Source organism: Triturus cristatus, chromosome 4_2 (genome assembly GCF_964204655.1).
Source record: "Triturus cristatus chromosome 4_2, aTriCri1.1, whole genome shotgun sequence".
In the NCBI taxonomy this organism is placed as follows: Eukaryota; Metazoa; Chordata; class Amphibia; order Caudata; family Salamandridae; genus Triturus; species Triturus cristatus.
Window position 1 is genome coordinate 417902945 of NC_140586.1, and position 25892 is coordinate 417928836.

At 46.0% G+C, this 25892-nt stretch overlaps 1 protein-coding gene and 1 pseudogene across 1 annotated transcript in view; one reads left to right on the forward strand and one right to left on the reverse strand.

The window, feature by feature from the left end:
- The window catches only part of SLC71A1 (solute carrier family 71 member 1), a 332367-nt gene that overhangs the window by 105794 nt on the left and 200681 nt on the right, over positions 1-25892 (forward strand). Inside the window, exon 2 of the mRNA XM_085601886.1 lies at positions 11552-11647. Within this exon, the coding sequence (XP_085458012.1) occupies positions 11552-11647 (96 nt within the window). The remainder of the gene's footprint in view (positions 1-11551; positions 11648-25892) is intronic.
- LOC146834495 (S-phase kinase-associated protein 1 pseudogene) lies at positions 22537-22978 on the reverse strand (annotated as a pseudogene).

Here is a 25892-nt window from a genome sequence, read left to right on the forward strand (position 1 = left end):
CCTAGCTAGGACAGCGACCCCTCTAGTTGTTGATGATTGAGTTGTACATGCTAGCAACTCAAAGCCATTTAAATCCATAAGACTCCTTCGAGCCCAGGGAAGATGGGTTTCTTGCAAACATAAAACGTCGAAATTATTATGCTTCACATACTGTGCCAATTTATTACGCTTCCTCCAATCATTCAGCCCACCTATATTAAATGAACAAATGTTAATGCCTGCCATCCCTAAAATGTACATATATATATCAGAAACCATCTGAACATTTAGCAAATTGGCTAATACTTTAATCATCATGATCTGCCTACAAAAATATCCAACTTCTTCTACAAATACCATACTACATCTTATTTTTCTGTTTTTTATTGACCCACCGCCCTTTCCCACCCCACCCACCCTCCCCCCTCGCCACCCCCCTTCCTGAGAAGCGCTCAGACCTAGTCTGTGCTTAGGATGGAATGCAGAGATTACAGTGACGACTACCTATAAAAGCCAAAGAATAATTCTATACAATGTCGAGGCCCGACCCATATTCTAACCAATATAATATTTGTGGCCTGTTCCCCATCACCTAATTCTGACCGGGGCCAACACTAGAACACAGACTGGGATAAATACCCCCCACCAGCTACTTAACAGATGATTCTGTTTAGCCAAGGGAGTCCAGGTACTCTTTTGCCTTGATTTCTGAGGCAAAAAATACCGTCTTCCCTGCGTTAATTATTTTCAGCTGAGCAGGATTTATCAAAAAGGCTTGAATCTTCTTGTCCTGGAATAGTTGTATCATCCCTCTCAATCTCCACCTACGCTCCACTGTCGCGTGGCAAAAATCAGGGCGGACAAAGAAAGAGACCCCTTCGCTGCTTCTTTTAGAATCTGGTCTCGCTTTTTCTGCGATAGATTGTCTCAAGATGTAATTGCCAAAGAAGATCAGCACGGCCCTGGGTTTATCTCCCTCCTTGGGTTTTTTGCGCATATTATAGGGGGTACGGTGAACCCGGTTTATCTCGGTAGACCAGTTCCAATTAGAGAGCTCTGGAAAGCTTGCTCGAAAAGTTTGATCATGTACACTTTGATATCAGAGCCCTCGACTCCTTCAGGGATTCCCAGCACCCTCAAATTATTCCGGCGCAGCCTGTTCTCCATCTCCTCCATTTTCCACTGCATATCCACCACCTGTGCCGAATGGGAATTCACCTGACTAATCGCCACTGCTACCTCTGTCTCCGTTGACACAATTCTCTCCTCCAAATTAGATACCCGATCCCCTATATTTGTACAGGCTTTAGATAATTTCCTGACCACACCCTGAATCTTCCTCATGGCAGCCTGGGCTTTGCGATTATCCTGGCGGGTCTCCTCTCGGTGTGAAATTATCTCTTTATGGATAGCTTCTAACATTGTTATATGAGCAGTATCCATATTAGGGGAACCCTGCAAAGCCAGAGCAGAAGAATGATCCCAACTAAGTTCACATTGAGGATTAGCCTGGACCTGAGCCTGAGCTGGTTTCCTCCTAGTTAGACCCGCCGGAGGACTAGATGTAATTATCGGAGGATCTAATTCTGAATCATTTTCTGAGTCCAAAAAGGAGCTGCACTCATCGTCCTCAGACCATTCTACCCCCTCAGAAACAGAAAAAAAAACATTCACTGGAGTCCTTGTCCTTTTCCTTTTCATTGGAATGGGCCCCAGAGCCAGCGTCCAAGCCGAGGCCGAGACCCAAGCCCACATCAGGACCAGCCTCCGTATTCAGATAGTCTGACCGCCCCAGTTCCTGTGGACATAGCTCATTATCGGACTTATCCGAGCCCTGCAGAGAAAGGGCTCCTTTATCTATCACCACTTCCTGGGATACCAGATCCTTAATCAGCTCACCCCCAATAGTCACACCATCTGGGTTTTTCTTTTTGGTCGAGCTTAGTGCAGTAGATAGTGTCTGCTCACTGAGGGAGAATCCACCCTTAACATTTTCAGTCTCGGTGATATCTACCACCTCTGAAGACACACTGCCCCTCCTTGATTTTCCTGTTTCTTTCGCCTTCAGACCCTCTTGCTCCTTACCCGTTTTTGAGAAGATGTCGGCTATTGAGGCTGTCGAAGAGGTAGTCTGTCTGGTTCTCCCATGATTTTGCAGACTTTTTTTGTTGAGCCAGACGGGCAGACTTTTCCACTCATCTCGTCATTGCCTGATGCCATATTATCAACACCGTCTCGTAGAGTTTTTTTCCTTTGGGTGGCCGTTTTCCCCACGGCCGCCACTTTAGGAGCCATTATTCCTCCTCTCCCCTTTCTCCTGGGGAACCAATTCACTAGAGCCGGGACACCACGGCAAACACCCTCCGGTCTGAAGCAAACCTCCGCTTCACTCCGCCTGGTTCGCCGGCCCGAACGCGAGCTCCGCCCTCCTGTGCGCCCAGCACAGCAATCAGACGTGAGAGCCGCGAACGCCCGGGTGATCCGCCTCACGGAGCCGCAAAGGATCAGGCAAGTCACTGCTAACGCCCTAGGCATCCCAAAATACGCATGTAGTCGGGCTATTCAAACCGGGAAACAGATCAAGACGTTCTGACTAGAATCGGCCTCGACCATCCGAGTCGTCACTGCTCCTCCGCTACGGCTAAGGTTTAGCCGCCATCTTGCTTCTGTCTCTAATTTCCTTATTACAGGTCGAGCTCAAGTGTACTCAAAGATATATTATATGAAATTAAAGCAGGGCACTGGCGAAGAGGGAATGCATATCTGATTCTCCTTGCCCTCCTGTAACGGCTTTGAGTACACTTGAGCTCAACAACAACAGCAGGGCACAAGTCTGAATACAAGAAAGCTCAAAAGATATTGGAATACACGAACATCCGTACTCCATCCCCACCGATTGCTCTTCTCACCCTCAAAGAAGGGACTCCTGGAGTTGGAGGCTCACTGCTCCCACTGGGCGGCTGCAGCTCTTACGGCTGCCTGGGAGAGACAGCGGCCACCATGCACTCCGAAAGAAGCCTGTTGTTTAATTCTCCTGCTCGAGACTCCGACGTCGCAGGTAGTTTCAGGTGGGTGACCGCAAAAATAAAGCGACTGCTAAAATTAAGCAATTTTTGGCTAAAACAGGGTTCTCCAAAGTCTGTCAGGGGGAGTCTGGATCCATGCCAGATTTTTAAGATGACTACATTTATCTAAATAGGGATATGCTAAAAATCTGGCATGGATCCGGCGTCCAGAACCGACTTTGGAGAATCCAGGCTTAAAGTATTTGGAGTCTCCAGCCTGAATTCGGGTTTATTGGCCCCGATAGTATAAATTATAGTGTATGAATTAAATATAACCAACAATGCAATACAGATCGTATTTGCAGATATGCATTCCCTCTTCGCCAGTACCCTGCTTTAATTTCATATAATATATCTTTCCCCAACACAGAATACATTCCTCCTTACTTTAGCAAAACATAATTTTAGGAATTTCAAATGTGACTCCATTTTGTGGCACATAGAATAACAGTTTCTTACCCATGAACAAATCCAATCCTTTATTTCATACAAAAAAAAAAAATCAACTCTGTCCCTGGTTGGGCTCGAACCACCAACCTTTTGGTTAAGATCCGATTGTGCTAACCAATTGCACCACGGAAACCGTTATGTCACGTTTCTCCTGAAACGTGGACAACAATGCGGAGAGGCTTAGTGTGGTCACAATTCATTGAAGGGGTATTGTGAACACAATTCATGCTAGAAATATGAAGAATGCACGTGGCATGCTTGACATCCCAATCAAAAGGTACATCGACCGTTCCTACTGTGGAAGATATTGCTGTTACTGTGCTTGAAGAAACGTAGCACAACTGCACTAGTACGTTGGTTAGTCGTGCTCATGGACCGTTTGGGTTCTTAATGCTGTCGCGGTCCTGGGGTGAGGAGTGCCACAGGAGAGGAATGAAAGGATGGGTATTTCTTGTGGACAGCAGACCTGCCAACTAAAAATTATCATGAACTAGAGTTCGTAAAAACAAGACCACAATAAGCTCAGCCCAGGACAAGACACCCAAAACAAGCCCATCCCCAAAACGACGTTATTATGGCATTAAAGGCAATCTTTCATTAAATCAAAACATGGATACTTTTCAAGTTAGTGGCCTGAGAGGATGTGGCATAACATACAGAGGTGCTGAATTAGGTGCTGGGTAACCAGGCTCGAGTAGAGCAGTGCCTACAAAAAAAAAAAAATGAATGTACCAATAAAATTAAATAATGGACTTGAAATACAGACTGAAGCCGGCTATGGTAAACTCCCTTTAAATACTAAACAAGATGGTCGTAAAGCGAATGCGATCGTAATAATAAAAGTAAACCATGACACTCGAAATAGGGACGGAAACTGGCTATGGTTGAACTCCCTTATATAATTTTAAAAGCGCCACGGACTAAACATTATAATTGTGAATGGAGTTTATAATGCAAATGGATAAATCATTGGACTGTGATAAATTACAAATTTTGCATTCAGACTCGTAACTAATGCGTGAAATCTGTTTGTGGTGCATTCTGGGCAATTGAGGACCCTGGAACTACGATCAGCGTGAGCCCATCAGTAACTGCTGCAGTGCTGCTCTTTGATTAAGACATTTTGTCGAAAAGCGTCAGAGAATGAACAAATTGTTGCTGCCCTGTGACAAATCAAGCACGTTGAAATTCTAGCTGTGCTTTAGCAGTTTTCCCTTTGTGATTGCAAGTTGGCAGGATGCTCCATTCCTGCTGTAGCTGAAGCTTCCCTGCAGTGTCGGGGGCTCCCTACACGGAGATGTTTTGTGTGCATTAATTTTTGGGAGCATGAACCTCTCTCCCTGAAGGATCTTACCTGGAAACTAATTGAACAAGCATTGAAAATGCAATAGGTCTCGCCTTTGATTAAGTTAAAGCCATTTGTTAATGGTATTGTATAGCAAAGCAAATGGCTTTAACTTAATCAAAGGCGAGACCTATTGCATTTTTAACGATTGTTCCCGACTGCAGTGACAGCAGGCACATCGATGTGCGCGTGCTCACACTTCTCACTAGTGGAGAAGTTACAGCATGATGTCATGCCAGTTGAGCGCTGTAGGGGAAGGGAAATCCTTTCAAGAGTAATTTTCTCTCTGGATTTCCCTTCTGTTTTTGAAATTCAGGAGCAGCAACATTGTCGTTGTGTCACCAGGTCTTTAAGTGGGAGCTTCTTTAATAATAAATACAAGCCATAGTTGCTGCTTATTTTTTTTTTATGCAACTAACAACCATTGACAAAGCCAATAGTCCTGACTTCTTGTAGGTATGATGTTACTTGTTGTAGGTAAGATGTTGTTTCATATATATGGATGCAATCACAGAAACAGCAAAATACAAGTCGGGCGGGACACTGCTAAGTATAGATTTCTAGCATACGTGATTTTAAGCGACGCCCTTAATTATATTGGCCACGCCCTTTGAGAGACCCTTCAGTTTTTTCATCCCACTTAAAGCCCTGCCTGAATGGGACCCCGGGGGCGAATGGAGGGTTACCTGCCCCTCCCCAGCGCTGCTGGGGTCTACGTTACGACTCTTCAGTGTGCCCATATGTATATCGAGTGAGTGACCCGTCCCCGAAAGGGTCTTGAGATCTGTGCAACACTGTGTGGTGTTATAGGCGTGTTCTATCTTACATAACGCGCACCTTCAAATGACCCTGCAGGAAAATTGCTTGAGAGCTGGCAGGACAGTGGAGAAGTGTACAGTGAAGACCATTGGCCAGAGACGACGGAGGGGAAGAAAGAACAGCTTATTCCCCCTGTCACTCAATTGTCAGATTTTTTGCTTATCGAATGATCTGTTTGAATAGCGAACGCTGCCTTGGGCGTTGCTCATCCTCAATGGGGCGCGCCACGGACGAGCATATTGTGCAAGAGTGAGCATATTTTCACCGCAGCTATCTCTGTGCCTGAAGTTTTATTTATTTTCATTTTTTTCAATTTTTTTTTTGGTACGGCGGTGCAAGATATCCATCGGTGCACGAGATCTAATTGTTTCTGACCACAAGACTGCTGTTGGTTCAGGATACTGAGTGGTTGGCCTGTGGTCACGAGAGGCTTCGGAGACGCTGGTTCCACTTTCTCCGTGCATCTAGAAAGAAGTGTCAGCCGGATGCAAGATGCCATTCAATCGTCCTCTTCCAAACGTATAATGCGCTATAATCACCCACAAAAATAAATAATCACTAAAGCATCTCGGGCAGGGTAGCATTTAAGACCGGTCAGGAAAGGCATGTTTTCAAAACTTTTTCGAACAGCAGTAATTCCGGTTTCAGTTTCCGAGCCTCTGGGAGGTGGTTGGCCGTGAAAGCGATCGCGCGAAGGCCGCGCTAATTAAAAGCACAGGCGAAGCGGCATTTTCGTTGCTATGGCAACAAAATGGCGTGGGACTGTCCACAGTCGCTATGGACAAATGGCGAGAGCAGCCATCTTTGTCCATGCAGACGCGTGCATGAAAGCCCTCTGTAGAATTGATTCCAAAAGGTACTCGCAATGGTGAGAGCAGCGCATGCGCTGCTTTCGCCAGCCGAGACCTAAAAAACGGGAGAGCAAGGAAAGTTAGAGGAGTAGTGAGACCACCTCTTGCATACTGGAAATTAAGGTGCATACCCGGTTTAAGGATTGCAGCAACAATGAGCATGAAAAATATACCATTTTGAAAGTGCCATGGACAAAAAATTATAATAGTGAATGGAGTTTATAATGCAAATAGATAAAGCATTGGACTGTGATAAATTACCAATTTGCATTCAAACTCGTAACTAATGCGTGAAATCTGTTTGTAGTTAATTCTGGTCAATTGAGTACCCTGGGACTACGATCAGCGTGAGCCCATCAGTAACAGCTGCAGTGCTTCTCTTTGATTAAGACATTTTGTTGAAAAGCGTCAAAGAATGAACTAAATGTTGCTCCCCTGTGACAAAACAAGCACGTTGAAATTCTAGCTGTGCTTCAGCTATAGAGATAGAGAGAGATGGATAGAGAGAGAGATGGATGGATAGAGAGAGAGATGGATAGAGAGAGAGATGGATAGATTTATTTTGGTAAGCTATCGGGAGTAATTGGTTGTATCCAGTTATTATTTTTTTGTTCCATCTGGGGCCTTTATCTTGTTTCCTGAGTGCGAATAGGGCAATTGCTCTCTTTGCAACTGGATTCAAGTTAGCCTGGCTGATGAGGGCTGTTAAACCTGAAACCGGTCCCAGGATGCTTGTTTCCGGTCGAGGGAAGGCATGGCTTGGCAGTTCGTGCTGGACTGTCCCCATGAGGCACAGGGTCAAGACTGATTTGCATATAGCTATGTCTGAACTGGGGTGGCAAAGTGAGCTAAAGAGCGATGATGGATTCAACCCAGATCTGTGACTGGGGTGAGTGTCTGAAAAGTTTCAGTGCTCCATCCATCATGTCCTTGTGTTTGCAATGAGAGACGCCCCCATCTAGGCTCATTTCATCTTTTGAACCATCAAGGGCCGCTAAACCTGAAGAGCTTAGCTTCTGACTGCTTGTATTATCAACACTTTTGTTTTCGAATTGTCACCAAATGGTGATTGAGGGCAGAATCCAGAGTAAATGTGCTGACATAACCAAGATGTAATCATACTTAACCATTGTAAAGGGCCACAGGAAAGACTTCAGAGGTCTAAAAAGAAAAAAAAGGATTCGACGACAAATAAACAAAATCTACAGGCACCTGAGGAAATAAAACACTCGTGAAGTAAAATATCTAAAGGCATTCAAACTGCCGAATCCATATAAAAGGTACTTAACAGTTTTATCTAGACCCTCTTTGTAGCATGCCCTTTCTCCCTCCGAGATGCCTCCTGCCAGTAATTAAAAAGAAAAGCATGACCCTCTCAGCTCCTCAAAAACAAAACAAAAAACAAGTTTAGCTTTGCTGCACTGCTGTGTAACATTAATTAAGATCGGTTTGCCTTGCCAATGCTTTCTTTGTTTAAGCTCTACAGTAGGTCACGAGCTTCTCGTTTGAGACCCCTGCTCTAGAGCATTGGTACTCGCAAGCATTTTCCGTGGGGCAGAAAAGTTTGGTCTTTGGTCTGATCTAGGGCTGCACTGTTGCCAGCAGGGTGGGGTGGGGGGTGATTGCTGCTGTTACTTTCTGGGTCCTAAACTGGTAAGATAACACACTGGGCTAATGCACTTGTTTCTACTATCTGTGACTTAAAGTTTAAATGTTTCTACTCCGCCTTCAATTTGTGGAAAGAAAGGGAGATACACTGTACGGAGTCAGCTTTTTCTGCATGATTCCTGTTGACTTAATCTCTGCTAAGCAGTAAAGTGCCAGTGCTTCCCCTTTACACATGGTCAAATTAGCGTATTCCTAATTGACACATTTAACTTGCTCATAAGTCCTTGCTATATGATCTAGAAAATGCACCTACGGCCTGAAATTTAGATGTCACTTGTGGACTTTCAGTATCTATTGTGCGAGTCAGAGTGTGCCTGTAAAACATGGCTTCTGGCCTACCTTTGTAAACCGTCTCCTGCATTGTAAAACCTGCATGCTACCTTTAAAAATACCCTTTTTTGCCAGGCAAAGACCTTACCTTTAAAAGTAAAAAAAGTCACCCCTAGGTAGACCTTGTACCACAAAGGGGTGTTAGTTAAGCACATAGAAAATTAATATTACCATGTCCCTTTGTCTGCTCCAACTGCTTCCTCACTTATTTAGTTAAAATACGCATAACCCCATGTCTTTGTAGATTTCGTGTGTGTTCATGAATATGCGCTATTTAAGTCAGGCCTTCGTTGCTGCCACTGTTTACAACTCGGAGAGGTACCGGTAAAGAACAGATGCAGAGAGGTGCCAGGCCCATACACGCTCACCTATATACCAACACAAGCACATATGCACACCCCTCATTCCTTTACATACACACAATCATTACCCTATGGGCAGCAGCAGTGGAGGTGAGGCTGACAGAAGAGGGTGAGGTAGCCAGTCCAGAGTGAGTTGTATAGAGAGTGTGAGTGAGAATGGTGAGGCAAAGGGAGGTCAAGGTAAAGCAGAGAGAAGGAGGCTGAGTCAGGAGGGAGAATAGTGAGAAAAAAGGAGGATGGCGAGGGGGATAGAAGAAGGCGGCGAGGAGGGTGAGCAAGAGGTGAGAGAAGGGCAAGGAACAGAGAGAAAGGTGAGGAAGAAAGACTGGCGAGGAAGAGAGTGAAAGGTGAGGTGGAAATAGAAGGGTGAAATGCAGTGAAATTTAGTTGATGCATAGTGAGATAATGGGGAGGGCTGGAGGGAGTGAAAGTTGGATAAAGCAGAAAGAGAGGAGGGTGAGCTGAGAGAAATAGTCCACCCATACTCTTGCTCATCACCCATAGGATAGTACAGCTGTTAATAACATATTTCACTTGATAGATAACCATGATGATGTTGTCCTGCGTCTTTCTCAACATTGAGATATTCCTGGAAAAGAATACTTTAATCATCATTCAGTTACACCCCATTGTCTTCTACAGGTTGTATTCACAGTTCAAACACCATCTTGTTCTTTTGCCCCTGAATGGACCTCCCAATCTGTCTACTTTGCCTTTGAGTGAAGTACAGGCAATATCCCATCAGGTTTGTGTAAACTTCTAGTCTCTTCCCAACTCTCCTCGCCTGTGGCCACCCATCTATACAAGGCTACTATCTCCGATAGCATCCATGGACATCCACTGCCTCCTGTCTTCTAGCTCTCCCTTAATCTATATTACCCTCTCAGACATGTTTGGACAACCCTAATCTCGCCAAGCATCTGACTCAATAGCTCTCAACACTGCAATATTCCAATCTGTTGCATCAGGCCTATTTTAGGTCTTGTCTTGGGGCAGACCTATTGTCTACAATCGGATACTGAGTGAGCTTTGAATTAGCTTCTTCCTCATAATTGAATGTCTTTGTCTGTGTCAGCTTCCTACTCCTTCCTTGATAGTTTCTTTCAGTTATGTTTGAATGTAGATGCCATGCGTATGTTTCTCAGTCACAGATGAATCTCGGGAAGTGGTGCCAAAATTGTGGGTTTCCAACCAAGGGTATTTCCCATGACCATTTACTTTCAGAGATGCTTAACTACAGGATTCTTTAACAAATCGAAGCCTTGGAATTTGACTCCCTTATGCAATACAGAACTGACTTCAGCCAGAAACAATATAGGATACCAATCTGCCCTCCTTAAACAGTCCATTTATACAAACTAAACAAGTAATGGAGAACATGCAAATTATAGGGGCAGATGCATGTGCCACCTTACCTTGGAGTGTATTCACCGGTTTCTGGGGTGGAGCAATATGTGAGTACGACTGATGTTGAGGGTGGACAAGATATATCCAGAAGAAAATTATTCGATTACTAATGTGCATGTGGGAAGCGCACTGAATAAGATGTTTGTTGAATTGGTTGAACTAAAAAATGTCGTTGACCACACCAGGAGCAGAACCAGTACCTGTTAAACCTGGTCAGTCAAGTTTTACCATTTTATCTTTTGCACTATCAACTTAGTACTTCACACTTGTAAGACTGGGATAGTGATAGGTAGACTACGAAGGTCTCCTAAGTCCTGAAGAATGCCCCAGGAGCGTTAGGCTGGGGATATCTGGGTAGAAACATGTTGACCAGTAGAAAAGTGCTAAGGAAGTTATCATAACTGACCACACATTCATCACACCAGTTTTTAGTCTTGTACATGTGAACTACAATACCTATACAATTGGAGGATATTTTCACCCGATGCAATTTTATTCAAAAAAGCAACTAGACCAGGACAAACTACCTCAACCTTGCTGTGAACAATAAACACCAGAGTTCTGGATGAGTCCGCTAAGCAACTTGTTTGCTTGTGAGGCGTGACCCCCAATGATTAATCATGCCACCTAATGTGTTTAATGGGTCTGCTTACTTTGAAGTAAAACCTGTAGTTCAAAAAGGTCTGACAATCCAGCTGGTAGTGGAAAGTGAAATTCATTTATAGACGCTGTCCAGTGACAGATGTAGGCCCTTTAAAATTTAGGAGGAAGAACTGTATTGTTCCTTTGATCAAAACAACCTCCCGCTCCCTTGTCATGTAATGATGTTTAAATGTTTGCCATGTAGAGTTACCTCTGTGATCCCCCCAGCATGTGGATTTCAACAACGCACCTGAAAATAGTAACTTTCGTTTGATTACGACTGCCAGTCAGAGACGTGGCGAAGCCAATTGAGTTCAGTCGAGCTGAGACACACTGAGTTTGCAAATGCTTGTTTTAACTTGCAATGGTTTAGCATTAAGAGACTAAAACATATGCCCTGGTAAATTAATACTTACTAATTTGGGGTATTTTTATTCTCATAGCAAAGGACGGTCTAGGAGAAGAGTTAACACTGTAACTCAGCACTCATGTAATATTTCTATATTTATTTCACACTTTAATGTGTAGATTAAATGCTGCAATGAAAAACTTTACTTTAAAAATTGTATTGTGTGTTTATGGTTTCTTTTCGATGATCACTCTGTAATGTTAAATTTGCTTTGTGCCTTTCAGCCTCAAGGAATCGGTTCTCCCAGTGTCTATCATGCCGTGATAGTAATATTTTTGGAGTTTTTCGCTTGGGGACTTTTAACGGCACCAACGTTGGTGGTAAGGATTTCCTTTTTTTTTCCTCCAAAATTTGTAGTAATTTGTGTGATATATAAACATGAAACAGTTTACATATTTCATCTGCGTGTTTCGTTAACTGTATTTGTCTTCTGGTAAAAGAGTATTTTGAAGGGCATTTTTTTTCCAAGTTTCGACAGTGGTGTATTAACTTGCGCGGTATACACAATATACTACTTTGCCACCCTTTTAAAAGGTGGCTAATAAGTGGCAAATAAAAGCTAGAAAAGTTGAACTGGAAGCGCTTTACACACTCTACAAAGCTAAAAAAATGATTTAAAATGTTATTGCAAGGTCATCAGGTTCACTGAAAATAAATGAGGGGGTGTATTTGTTGTTTGTGTTTTCCTGCGCAACACTGCTTGGTAACACTTTTAAATGGTATATAACATGTTCGTAGATTAACGCATATGGTCATGGGCTAGCGACTAGCCTGTGATTCATTTCTTCCACTAAGCTGTGCTTAAACAGACAACAGTGAGAAAACAGAGCGCAGAGCAAACAATCTCTGTAAACAACTTCTTACAGCAAATCAATCCTACTTCCCACCACCACTCAAACCGGATATGGGGACCTGTAAAATAGAACCTCTTCCTCTTTTCAGGTTTCCGGTCATAAATTAGAGAAGTCTTCGTCATTTGCATTCTTTTAGCTTTTGGTATGGTTATACATTCCCACCCTATAGAACCGCAAAGACGAACTCTTTTGTTTGAAACCAAAACCCCACTGTGTGTGTCTTTGGCAAGATGGAACCTGATGAGTTTCAAGGTTTACTCCCTCCTTCTGTCTTAGTATGAAAATGAACAAGAAATCACATTTTAGAATAGGAGTGAAAACAATTTAGAAAGACATCGAGGAGGTGATAATTAGAACCAAAAGTAGGTAATAATGTGGGACAGACTAAAATATTAGAAGTTATTTTAGTCGTATATGGCAGTCTTGGTTGTTATGTTAGAGTAGTGGGACTGAGTGTGATTGATCTTTTTCTTCTTCTGAGCGAAGTGTTTCTGATGGGGGTTCAGGGATTTTGGCAGAGGATACAATACGGAGATGGACTAAATCTGTAAAAACGGGGCCATTGTCAGTACTGGGAAGGCCTTAAAATGCAGGAAGTAGGAGTATTCTAGGAGGTGCCACGATCCATCTGAGCTGCAGGGCTGTTTTAAGGGAAGTTTGCAAAACCTCACGGTAGGAAGCGGCTGCTAAGAACCCAGGAAAGACCATTGAATAGGTCTTGGTTTAGTAGGCCACTATTGAAGGATTTTGTCTCTGTGCTTTTTTAACACTCCTGTATTACAGGCTCATCAGATCACATTTCCATATGGTGGTGTTAACCATGTGAGCTATTAAAGTAATTTTATGTCCTGGTGCTCTGTCCTTCAAAACCGGTTTGATACAAGTGCCACCTTCTAGTCAAGCTGGAAAATTGCTTCTACTGCTTTTTAGGTCTCGTGCCTAGCGATGCAGTGCGCAGCGAGAATCCTTTTGTCTGGGGTTTGAAAACGGAGCCTGGAATCGCACACGCTCGTGTGTGTGCTTTTCCTTCTGCCTTCCGCGATTGGCCTTTGCATGCGTGTTTTTCATAAAGACGGAACACAATAGGCCAAAGACGTGCGCATTGCTCCGCCCATGGCCTATTGGTGTCTATTACGTGCACCAAAGGCCATGTGGTTTCAATTATCATGCCCCGACACGGGCGCGATAATTGAAACCACATGTTTCGCCGTGGCGCGCGCGCACCGCTCGCGGGCGTGTTTCTTTTTTTTTTTTTACAATAGCGATCGCTTTCACTGCCGCTTGTTGTTGTAAGTAAGGAGTGTTCACGAGTCTGCGTTGGTTTGCACAATATCCGTGCATCTTTGAACACTGACGGGAAATATTGTGTGGTGAAATACATGACGTCAAACTGAATATTAATTATTCTCTGTTGTCAGGGGCTGGGTGTGTTGCCAGGCAATGGCATGTGTGGTGTGTCATGGGGCCTAGTGTAGGGAGAAGAAAATGCTCCCGACCTCCCCCCAAGCCCCCCCCCAGCTGTTTTAGCTGTAAAATAAGCCCCGTACATGCCTCACGCTAAGGGGCACCCAGAGGTAAACCTCTCGCTGGACTGGGCGTAGCGCCGCACATGTACTACAAGCCACGGGTTCTCACCAGCTACAGGCCCTCAACAGGTCGACACTCGTACACGTGGGAGTCTAGAGAGGGCAAGTTCTGCATTCAATGTGACAGCGAAAGACCAGCACTCGGACAAGAAATGGACTAAAAGAAAAATTGTATCTCTCTAAAGAGTGTCACTCAACACACGCCTGCCGTTTCTAAGCGCTATAATTATCAGGTGCTATTACCCAATTGTCCTGCTGAGATTCAACCCCGCGCCGTACTGATAACGGGAGATGTCAAAGCGCTAGCATTTAGCTGTCCTCTTGTGCTTGGCCTGAGAGTTCACGTGTGGAAAGTTCTGAGTTGTTGCTGGTGCACTCAGTTTCGCATTAGTCCATTGCTTTTGATGTGAACAAAATGGATTTGGCCTGTTAGTTTTTAGAAGTATCTTTTGCATATTTGCACATTGACTTTGCACTTTTGTATAAGAATGTATGAAACAATTTGTATGTACTTTTATGGATGTTTTAAATATATCCGAATAAAGATCATTTGATTTGATTGATTAGTCCATTGCGTTTACAAGGTCTCGGTGATGGCAACAATATAACCCGAGCAGCTCTGACCCCTCGACCCCCACCTGTGAAAGATGAGCAGATGTTGTAACTCAAAGCATTTGGTTTCACTGTCAGCCCGCATGCTTGTAGGCCACAGCCTGTAGTAGGGGTTAGCGTGCTAGGTGCTACTGCTGTGCACACTCGGTTCATTACCTTGCATCAGGAGGAGCAGTGAGTGATATAGAGTGCTGAGAAGCTACAATCCGGCTTGGATCCGTGCATTCCCTCAAAATGCAGTAGAAGGCAGGGTGACCGTGACTGCTATAAGTAGCGCTGAGACGCATAGCTCCTGCGGGCAGCCCTGAGCTGTGCATATGATTTTGTGTGTTGTGTGTGTTATTTACCAGTGATTTGAATAACTGAAGAAGGGTGGGGACAGGTGGAGCGGGAAGCAGCCCTCTTCCACGCAGGAGGGTGAGGGGAGAGTCTCCTTGCCCCCGGCTCTCAGGCCCTGAGTTATCAGTTGTCTGGGGCCTGCCGAGTGCCCCTTGTCATACATTAGCGCCCTCCCCCTGTCCCCTTTTCTCTCGGGGCCTCCATGCTGCCAGAAGTCTGAACAGCTCTGAGCCGCGCCTCTGTTTCAAAATACGTTTTGTGGCGCTACTTTCACAACACCTCAATATTTGAGAGCCTGTCAGGGGTGATTGGAGTAACTGACATGCGCAGATAACAGCACTCCACCCCCAGGGCTGCGTGGGGCCGGGAGGGCTGGAGAGCAGCCAGTTGCACGCCAGTAGAGCCCGGCTGCCACAGACTGCTCTGGTAGCATTGGATGTTTTATTATTTTGTATCTCGTTTTCAGATCTGGTACTCTGTGACAGTCATTCGTTCAAACTTAGCTTTCTCTGGCGATCAGTCTGTCATTTAGACCTGGTGCTTGCAGACGGTGAATCATTCAGACCTGATTCTCAATGACACATTAGTTATTCAGCTATGGTGCTTATTGATTATCAGTCATTCACACCTGGTGATTGACGGCGAGTCATTCAGACCTGATTCTCAATGACACATTAGTTATTCAGCTATGGTGTTTATGGATGATCAGCCATTCATCTATGGTGCTTTTTAATGATCAGTCATTCAGACCTAGTGCTCTTTGATTGTCAGACATTTAGACCTGTCAGCCAATCAAGGCTATGTGGTTCAAGTCCGCAACATTATTCTGGTGCATGTGGCTTCCACAGACGCCACCTTAGAAGATAAAGGCTTATGGCTGATGACAATGTGACACAAGTTGTCAATAAATTGGTTATGCTCTGGCTTGATGTCACAGCGCCTGCACCGCCACCTCTGGCCCCAAAGAGCCCACGGCACGTGTGAGAAAGACAGCACTGCTGCCAGTACCTTCAGCCAGGCCCAGGAACCTGTTTAGGGAAGGGAGGAGGGCCAATACAGAACATCAGACCCCAGGCCCCCCCCCCCCCCCCCCGCATAAAAAAAAAACCTAAATCATTGGGGGGCCCCCAGATTTTTTCACAGTTAATCTATTACATTTACTATTTTTAAATGTCTAGTCTTACATAACAGTACAGTTATGTTAAACCTTTAAATTAACAAGCTTTTGCAATGCAATAGGTCTCACATTTATACGAGTTTGAGCTTTTATTTAAGTTTTAAAAAAAAGGCACTGTCATTTACAATGCTAACAGCTCAAACTCTCGCAAATGCAAGACCTACTGCATTGCAAATGCTTGTTAATTGTTCTTTCTATGTTTGTGCATGTACCATTTCTGCGAAATGTTGGTCATAAATTGGCATGCTCCCATTACCTCGCCAGTGCTTACTACAGCAATTTACCACTGTGGATTGGAACCGAATTTCCTCATATTCATCAACTTCATATGTGTGGCCAGTTCCAGACCCTTGCATGTTATGCTCTTTTCTCACCCACCTTCCTCATGCTTAACTCCAGTAACTTATGCAACAACTCTCTGGTTTTATACTGTTGGTCTGAAAGAAACAGTTAGTTATAGATTCCTTACCTTAGAATTACCCACAGGCGTCAGACTGGATCCGGAAAGATTTTTGTCAGCAGTACCTCTGCGCATCGGAAGGCGGCGTCGGTCGGCTCCGCGTCAGTCATTGGAGTCGTATTCGCCGGAATGACGTCGCGGTAGCTACTTAGACGCCGCCCTAGCGCGCTGACGTCAGTTCTTTCTTTTTCCGCGCCAGCCAGCGCAGATCCGGAGAGAGCGGTACCTCCAGTCACTTTTTGCTGGAACTTTTTGAGTGACTTTTGTCGACGTCTTTTGGAGTCCTTCCGACTCCTGGTGCAAGTAAGGATGCCCGGTTTGAAGGCCTGCGGTTCCTGTTCCCAAATGATGTCGGTGATGGATCCGCACCGCGTTTTGCCTCTTTTGCCTGGAGCATGACCATGACCCCAAGTCGTGCTCCGACAGCTGGACCATGGCTCCCAAGTCTTTGCGGGAGCGGTCCCGAAAGCTTCTAGAGCGCCGGCAGTCTGCTCCGTGCCGTTCGAGGTCCCAGTCACGAGGGAGGTCGAGGGACCGGTCGCGGAGCCATTACCACTCTTCATCCAAGTCTTCACACTCTGGGTCAGGTAAGTCAAAGTACAAGAAGAAGTCGAAGAAGCATCATCGCTCTTCGACTTCTCCCCGCCGGTTGGCCGACGCGATGAGGGATGCGGGCGGTGCCAATCCCGCGGCTCCGCGTGTGGAACCTGAAGGGCCGATTCAGAGTTTCCCTCCCTTCCCAGGACCCGGACTGACCCCTGCCCGTTAGTTTTACGAAGCCATGCATGCCATCTTTGGGCAGGCTAACTCCGGTGGCACGCCTTTGGGCCCCGTGAACTCTGTTGGGGTCCCTAGGCCTTCCCTGCCGGCAGCTCCGGTGCCGCAGGGCCCTCATGGATCCGAGGCCTGAATCCGGACCGGTGCCGGTCGACCTTGTGACACCTCCACCATCGCCAACCCCACTGGCACCACGTCTGCTACGACACCTCCTGGCCCCCCAGTCGGCGTCGACCCCAGCTTCCAACCCGACGTGGACACGGAGCCGAATCGGTGCCTGCTGACGCCGGATCCGGTGCCGATGGGTACTTTTGCCCCTGTGTTCCACCCTGGCCATTTTCAGCCAACCTGGCAGCCAGAGGAGGGTGAGGAAGACTGTGAGGGGTCTGGGGACACTTTTGTCAGACTAGTTGGAGTACGAACAGGATTGGAGAGAGGACTTGGAGGATGCCAGCGGACTGGATACCTCACCAGGCCGTGGCATGTTGTCTCTTCCTACCGTGGCTACGGAGGAGGGAGGGTCTTACGCAGTGGTGTTGTGTAGGGCGACTGAGGCTCTCAACCTCGAGCTTCCTACTGTGGCAGTCAGGACTAACCTCCTGACAGAGGTGCTTTAGCCAGCAGCGAGTGCTTTGGAGCCCCTGCTGCCGTTCAATGAAGCCCTGACCGACATCCTTTTGGGCACTTGGTCCAGGGGCTACTGTGGTTAGGATGGTTGCTCGACGCCACCGCCTGGCCCCAGCAACCCCACTTTCCTCTCCAAACACCCCACCCCTGAGAGCTTGGTGGTCCAAGCCTCTACTTCCAAGAACGCATTCCCTAACGCTCCACCAGATAGGGAATCCAAGAAGCTAGATCATCTTGGGAAGATGATGTTTTTCTTCTGCCAGCTTGGGGCTGCGGTCGGTAAATACCGCATGTCTATTGGGCCGTTATTCGCACTCTGTGTGGGACACGGTTGCGCAAGTAGTACCCCAGTGTCCAGGGGAGGCCCAGACAGTACTCTCCCAGGCTGTTGCCACCGGGAGGGATGCAGCAAAGTTTACCATTCGTTGTGGGCTGGATACCGCCGAGACTATAGGCAGGACGATTTCCACGTCGGTAGCCCTTCGCTGCTACGCCTAGATGAGATCGACGGGCTTTTCTGGTGAGGTCCAGAACACCCTGATGGACATGCCCTTTGATGGCCGCGCCTTTTTGGAGACAAAGCAGACCACGGTCTAGAGCGTTTCAAGGACTCACAGGCTACAGCAAAGTCCATGGGCCTCTCCACTCGCCCTGCGCAGTCTGCTTTTCGCCCCTTTCGTGGTTACGGAAGGGGTGACCCACTAAGTCCTGCCCAGGCCCACAGGCCGGCGCAAGCTGCACAACCTTAGTGCGGCCGGGGACGTGGTAACTACCGACGCGGTTCTGGGGGCCAACGAGCGGGCAGTCCACCAACCCCCCTCTGCTTCCGCCTCCAAACCTTCCTAGTCTTGACCTTTCAGGCCCATCATTTGCCAGTGGGCAGCAGGATCCGCCATCACCTACCCCACCGGCGCACCATCACGTCGGACAGGTGGGTTTTGCAAATAGTCCGAGACTTCGAGACTACCCCTCCAGCCATGCCACCTCGGTACCATTGCATGTTGGAGGATCACCTGGACCCTCTCCAACAGGAAGTTTCGGCTCTCTTGGCCAAGGGAGCCATCGAGCGTGTTCCTGTCCCAGAAGTAGGTCATGGTTGCTATTCCCACTACTTTCTGGTACCCAAGAAGAACAAGGGCCTGCATCCTATCTTGGACCTCCAGAGCGTCAATCGCTTCCTCCGGAAGGAGAAGTTCAAAATGTTGACGTTAGCTCAGGTCTTGTCTGCCCTCGACCCTGGAGACTGGATGGTAGCGTTGGACCTGCATGACGCCTATTTTTACATCCCCGTCCTGCCGGCCCACTGGCGCTGCTTGCGGTTCATGGTAGGCCACGAGCATTTTCAGTTTACCGTGCTCCCCTTCGGCCTTACCAGAGCCCCTCGTGTGTTCACGAAAGTGATGGCGGTGGTCACTGCTCATCTGCGCAGATCAGGGGTTCGAGTCTTCCCCTATCTCGATGACTGGTTGTTAAAGGCGGGCTCGTCCCAGGGAGTCGTCTCCCACCTCCAGAATACGGCTGACCTCCTGCATTCGCTGGGGTTCTCCATCAACTTGCCGAAGTCACACCTGATTCCCTCTCAGAAGCTCCTCTTAATCTGAGCGGTTCTGAACACAACGCAGTTTCAGGTCTATCCTGCCGAGCAGCGAGTCTGGGATATTCGGGCTATGATTTCGATCTTTCAGCCCTTATCCCGGGTTTCGGTCAGGATGACCCTCCGGCTGCTGGGCCTGATGGCCTCCTTCATCCTGCTGGCGGATCATGCCAGGTGGCATATGCGGCCTCTGCAGTGGGATCTGAAGTTCCAGTGGGTGCAATATCAGGGGAATCTGGCCGATTGCGTCCAGATCATAGGGCACTGCACACCAATAGCAGTGGTGGCTCATGAACCAGCATTGGGTCAACGGCAGATCCCTCTCCCTTCCTCAGCCAGAGTTCACAGTGGTGACCGATGCATCACTACTGGAATGGGGCGGTCACATGGGAGAGGCGGAGATCAGAGGCCTCTGGTCTCCGGCGTAGTCCGGGCTCCACATCAACCTTCTGGAGCTGCGGGCGATCCTGCTTGCACTGAAAGCATTCCTTCCCTCTGTCCGGGGAAGAGTAGTGCAGGTGTTCACGGACAACACCACCGCCATGTGGCACTGCAACGAACAAGGCAGGGTGGGGTCATGGACTCTGTCAGGAGGCCCTCCGCCTCTGGACATGGCTGGAACATCAGGGCATATCCCTGGTGGTTCAACACCTGGCTGATTCCGTGAACGCCAGGGCGGACGAACACAGCCGCAGGTGCATGATGGATCACAAATGGCGTCTTCACTCGGTGGTGGTGCAAGGTCTCTTTCAACAGTGGGGAGAGCCTTGGTTAGATCTAGTCGCCACCGAAGAGAATGCGCAATGTCAGCAATTCTGTGCGTTGCAATTTCCAAGGCGGTACTCGCTAGGCGACACTTTTCATCGCGAGTGGAGTTGTGGTCTGTTGTCCGCCTTTCCGCCTATACCACTTTTGCCCAGAGTGCTGAAGAAGATCAAGCGCGACCGGGCCCAAGTCATCCTTGTGGCTCCGGATTGGGCACGAAGAGTCTGGTATCCTGAGCTACTCAACATGGCCATGGATCCTCCGATTTGAATGCCTCTTCGGGAGGGTCTTCTGTCTCAGCAGCAGGGGACGGTCCTCCACTCGAACCTGTCCAGCCTCCATCTCCTTGCGTGGAGATTGAGCGGCGGCAGATGACGTAGTTTGCCTCCCGAAGTCTGTGACGTCATCTTGGCAGCGAGGCATCCCTCCAGTAAGACTGTATACGCCTGTCGATGGAATGAATTTGTGGCATGGTGCGCAGCAAAGGCTGTGGATCCCTTTTTTGCACCTCTTTCTGAGGTTCTCTTGTTGCTACTTTCTTTGGCCCAGCAGGGCTCTGCTCTGGGCACTATCAAGGGCTATCTCTCGGCCATTTCCGCCTTTCTAAGACTTCCTGATCAACCTTCTCTCCATGTCCCCAGTTGTAAATCGTTTCTTAAAAGGCATTACCCATCTCTTTCCTCCTATCCCCTTCTTAATGCCTCAGTGGGACTTGAATTTGGTCTTGACCTATCTGATGAGCGCTCCCTTTGAGCCACTTCACAACTGTCCTTTACGACTTTTAATTCTGAAGACTGCATTCCTGGTAGCTATCACATCTGCCAGAAGTGTGAGTGAGATCCAGGCTCTTTTGTCCAAACCTCCTTTTCTGGCTGTACATCCGGACAAGGTTGTCCTAAGATCTCGTCCATCCTTTCTTCTCAAGGTGGTCACCTCCTTTCACATCGGGCAGACCATCACTTTGCCCACCTTCTTTCTGTCTCCGCATCCTTCGAAAGAGGAAGAGAGGCTCCACCGTCTGGACCCAAAACGTGCGCTTTCCTTCTATCTGGATCGCACAAAACAGTCCCGGGTGGACAACTAGCTTTTTGTTGGTTGCGTGGGTGACGAGAAAGGTCGGGCCGTACTCAAGCAGACCATCTCTAGATGGGCTAATTTGTGTATTAAAGCCTGCTATTCTCTAGCTAAAAAGGAGCCTCCAGTGGGGCTACGCGCCCATTCCACCAGGGCAACGGCAGCCACTACTGCTTTGGGTCGAGGCGTTGCTAAGAATGACATCTGTCAGGCAGCTACGTGGGCATCGCTGCACACGTTTTTGAAACGCTACTGCCTGGACAGTCCAGTCCGGAGAGATGGCTTCTTTGACCTTTCTGTTCTCCAGGATTTTCTGGTGTGATCTTGGTTTGCAGACTCACCTCCGGGGTTGGTATTGCTGGGGTATCTATTCTAAGGTAAGGAATCTATAACTAACTGTTTCTTTCAGATGGACAAGTTACTTACAGATATATATCGTTACCGAAGGTAATGTAACTTGTTTGTTCTGTCACCAGGCGTTTGCAACAACTTACCCTCATAACCTTTCTGCTATTTGGAGACAGTCGTTTTTGTTTCAAATGTTTATTTGTAGCTGGAAAATGAAGCACATATCTGCATGTTTTATCAGCCAAATGAGAACGTTTTTACTGCGTTGATGAAACACAGGGTATTTGCTTTTAAAAAAAAAAAAAAAAAACTGCTTAATGCAAAAACCATGGTTCACATTGGATGTACTTTACTAGCTGTCAACTACTTTGATAAACCTCAGGATGCTAGCCACTGTAGCAGGGTAGCGTTTTTATATGACCTTTCTTGCTTAGAATATATGCTTTAAAATACATTGATCCTTGCTCAGAGTACCCCATTATATTATCACCATGTGGCACTAGGAAGAGTTGTAATCAGAACTCATAACAAAATGTTGGGTTATAGATTCCAACTTTAAGTCTTTGATACACTGGAAAGGAATCGAATCAACGTCAAGAACCCTAACAAACCGTTATAATTCCGCTTTCACATTACAAGCCTCTTTCAAAACAGTTGCAGGGAAATAAGTATTTTTGGGTAAACAATTAGTTATTTTTAGACTGTATGCCTGTTAATCATATGTAACCACCAGTAGAAAGTTCTGAAATGAAATTACTGAACAAGAAATATCTCCTACTTAATCTCATCTGTAATAATCTGGACAGCAAAAGAGCCCTTAGTTTTGGTTTGTTTCAGCCTACATAGATACGGTGCAGTCGCCCACCTCCATTGCACCATCCTGCCTCTGGACATGCTACCATGTCTTATGTTCACAATTGTTAAAAGAGCAGGGCATCTAGTATTATAGCAATTGTTTAGTGTGTTTATCAGTGTCAGTGACTGAGTTTCAATTTCTTAATACCAGTAGTTCTCTTTGCTTGCCTGTTCCCCCTCCTCTTCAGTAAGTATTCTTCAGATTCAATGTTTATCGAATCTCTTGTGAGGATTATCCAATTATCACATTTCCCCCTCATTTTACATGTGACATAAAGTAATCCCTTTTATTTCCATATTATTTGCGGCCAAGATAAGTTGGAACAGTTTCCCTTAGTGTACTCCAAGTAATTCCTGAGCATACTCAAGGATATCATCTTCTGGCGAAGAAGGCTCTTCCTTATGGGTGGATACACCAATGAATCATTTTAAGTATAGATACATTAACTATTGGAAGGGCTACAAAATCATCATTACCTTCATCACCCATTTCCAGATATTTCAACATGGTTTGGATTGTTACTGATAGCTTGGCAACCTCAAAAATGTCTCCGTCAGAACTCTAAAGGTTTATAGCTGGCATGATGTCCTTAGTCTGGAGGCAGCCCTGCTCTGCTTCTGGTCTCCACACACACTAAGCAGTAATGTGGTGCAGGTTTGTTCTCTGTAGCGACATATTAACCTTGTCTCTTCGTAACCATTTGGTGTACATGCAGAGTAATTGTCTCCATTTGTCACACAACATTGGGAAGAGGCATCGAGAGGCAAGTGAGGTGGGTGCTTAGAAATAATCTAGAGATTTCGTTTCACTATCCTGTTGAGTCTAAATCCTTGTTGGGGCATGGATGTCCCAACCGTTTATTTGTAACATGGGATTGATCCAGATGGTCTTGGGCCAGGGTACAGTCTCATTGCAACAAGAAGTTGAGCATGCCTCTTAATGGGGTGTGGGTGGGAGTGTCATCCAGCCCTCTATGCTGACTTGGTTGCATATGGGAGGAAAGTCTGATTCCTGTTGGTGCTCTCTTATCTAGTCCCAGCTTAATGAGGCCCGTACAGTTCTCAACTGCTCCCCAGCAATTCAGCCTTGCTTCCATTCCACTTAGGTGGCTGCTGGAAAGGAGCAGCTGCCCAATGGGTTACAAGGACCCCTATAGTAAGAGAATGACAAGTCGTCGTGCTCCACCAGTTCTTTTGCACAGTTATTTCCATAGCCACTCTCTCCAGGAGACTTACAATGTACAAATGTACAAAACGTAGCACAGGTACAGGGTACAGCTGATCAGCAGGCAAGTCTTGTTGAGATGTCTCTTCGACCATAGGATAGCACCCAAGGCAGATGGCCATGTTGGATCCTCTACTATTGGCTTCTGATGTCTCCGGTGGCAGTGCTCATGTATTGTTAAATTTCACAGCTTCATTGACTAAACCATCCTGTTAGACAGCCTTTTCATGGTTACTGTCTAAATGGCAATATTGGATTCTGCTCCTAATGGCGTCTTCCCTGGTAATCTCCTTTTGCCTCTGCTTTTATTTTGTAAAGTTCTCTTAGGGTGCATATATTCGTCTTGGCCATTCTGACATCTAAAGTGAGCTAGTGTCTCGTTGGTAGTCGAAGCCTGACTTTTCTTACACTACTCTGATATGTTTTCAGGCACTTCCCTTAATTTAGTGACTAGGGGCCAGATGTACTAACATTAGGAAAACAGTTTCCTAAATGTGATTACCTCCGAGTCTCAATTAGGAAATCGGTATTCCTAGTGTATGAACCTTTTAATTTCCAAATAGTGATTCCTAGTAGGTCGCGAATTGATCTACCAATGTTAATGGGGTAGGTCGCAATTTGCGACTCGTTAGGAATCCCGGCCATCACAGGGATGGTGGCTTGCTGGGCTTAGCAGACCACAGTGTCTGTGATTGCTTTGAAATATAGCAATTTATTTTTCTTTTGAAATGAAGCCAATTTTTATTAAAGGAAAACAATAAGTGCTTGAAAAAATAAAATAAAAAATGAAACTTAAACATTTCAAGAGCAGGCGGTTGTCCATTGGACGAATGCCCCCCCATGTGATACCCTTTCCCATTTATGAATGGGTTACTCTCAACTTGAAATTGGTTGTTTAGTATTACTCTTTTACGACCGGAATTGAGTCTCATAACAATACATACCATTCGAATTCAGTGTTTGAAAGGGGTGCCCTAAACGCGCCCCTTCAAATACCAAATCGGTATGCATTCTCAATTCCAAATAGAGAATCTGTAACATGGTACCAAATTGCAATTTGGGATACTTCTGTACAAAATGCCTTTTTGCATTTGCAAACTGCCTGATTTTGCGAATTAAAGTTACTTTCAGGTCCTGTTCTCGTCATTTTCCTGATCGCAAGTTCTACTGTGCAAATACTTCCATTGGTTTTTGTCCATGTGTGGTCCATCATTGTTTAGAACAGTCAAGTTGTGTGTTTATGACTGCGTTGAAATCCCTTTTGAAAACAGCTGTTCTTACCAGAGGTCACCAGTGAACCTCCACAATGAGACTTTGGAGGAATTTAAGAAATTGTGTGGCTGCAGAAGACTTGAGATGGTAAACATTTTATAGCATTAATCTGTTCTAGAGTTATATACTGCATATTATGCTGCCTATCTAGTGCTTAGGCATTACTTTCACAAAAGTATAAAAATCTGAGTGTTGACTGGAGGAGTAGTCCAAGTCACTTATCGTGACATTTTACTCAAACTCCTAATGTGCCACATTTTGGACACCAATTTCGGAGTGTTACTGGGAAGAAAATAAAAAAGAAATGTATTATTCACTGACCTGAATAGAGCATTTGCCCATTTGTTCTGGACCGCATAACCTTTTGGTACAGATTGTATGAAAAAGAATTATGGAAATAACTTAAGTCTACCCTTTCTGCATCAGGATGAAGAAAAACCCTGAAACTGTTCACGCTGTCTTTAGTTAAATTCTACTCTAAAACATGTAGTTTTTCTTGTTCAGTATCCTGATGACTCATTGTCTGGCTTTTCTGAGTTGTCATTCGAAAAACGGAGCGAATGATGCTGGCTTGCAGTTTCTTTCAACTACCATACTCAATCCAGCTACTAATTCCAAGGCCCAACAATTGGATAAGTAGGAAGGCAGTACAACATCACAAAAAGTTTGCAACAGTAGATTATGGACATGAAATCCAGGATCTCCCACTGAAGATACACTGAAAAAAAAATTGGTGTCCCTCTTTGAAGTTTCCTGAAGCCTACCCTCAGTCTGAATATTTTTGCGGGCACCATGTTGCATTAAAAGTGGCTGAAAAAGTAAACATGGTTTCAGCACTCTTAACTGCAATGCATAAGATCTCATTGTACCTTCAGGTCCGAAAGAGAAGTTTATTAGAGCTTGAGACTGATAATGATGCTGTGCTGGACAGTGAATCTCGCGTCCAAATGACAACAAACCATTCTGTGAAAATGATTTCTCAAGCTCATGTGGAGGTGGT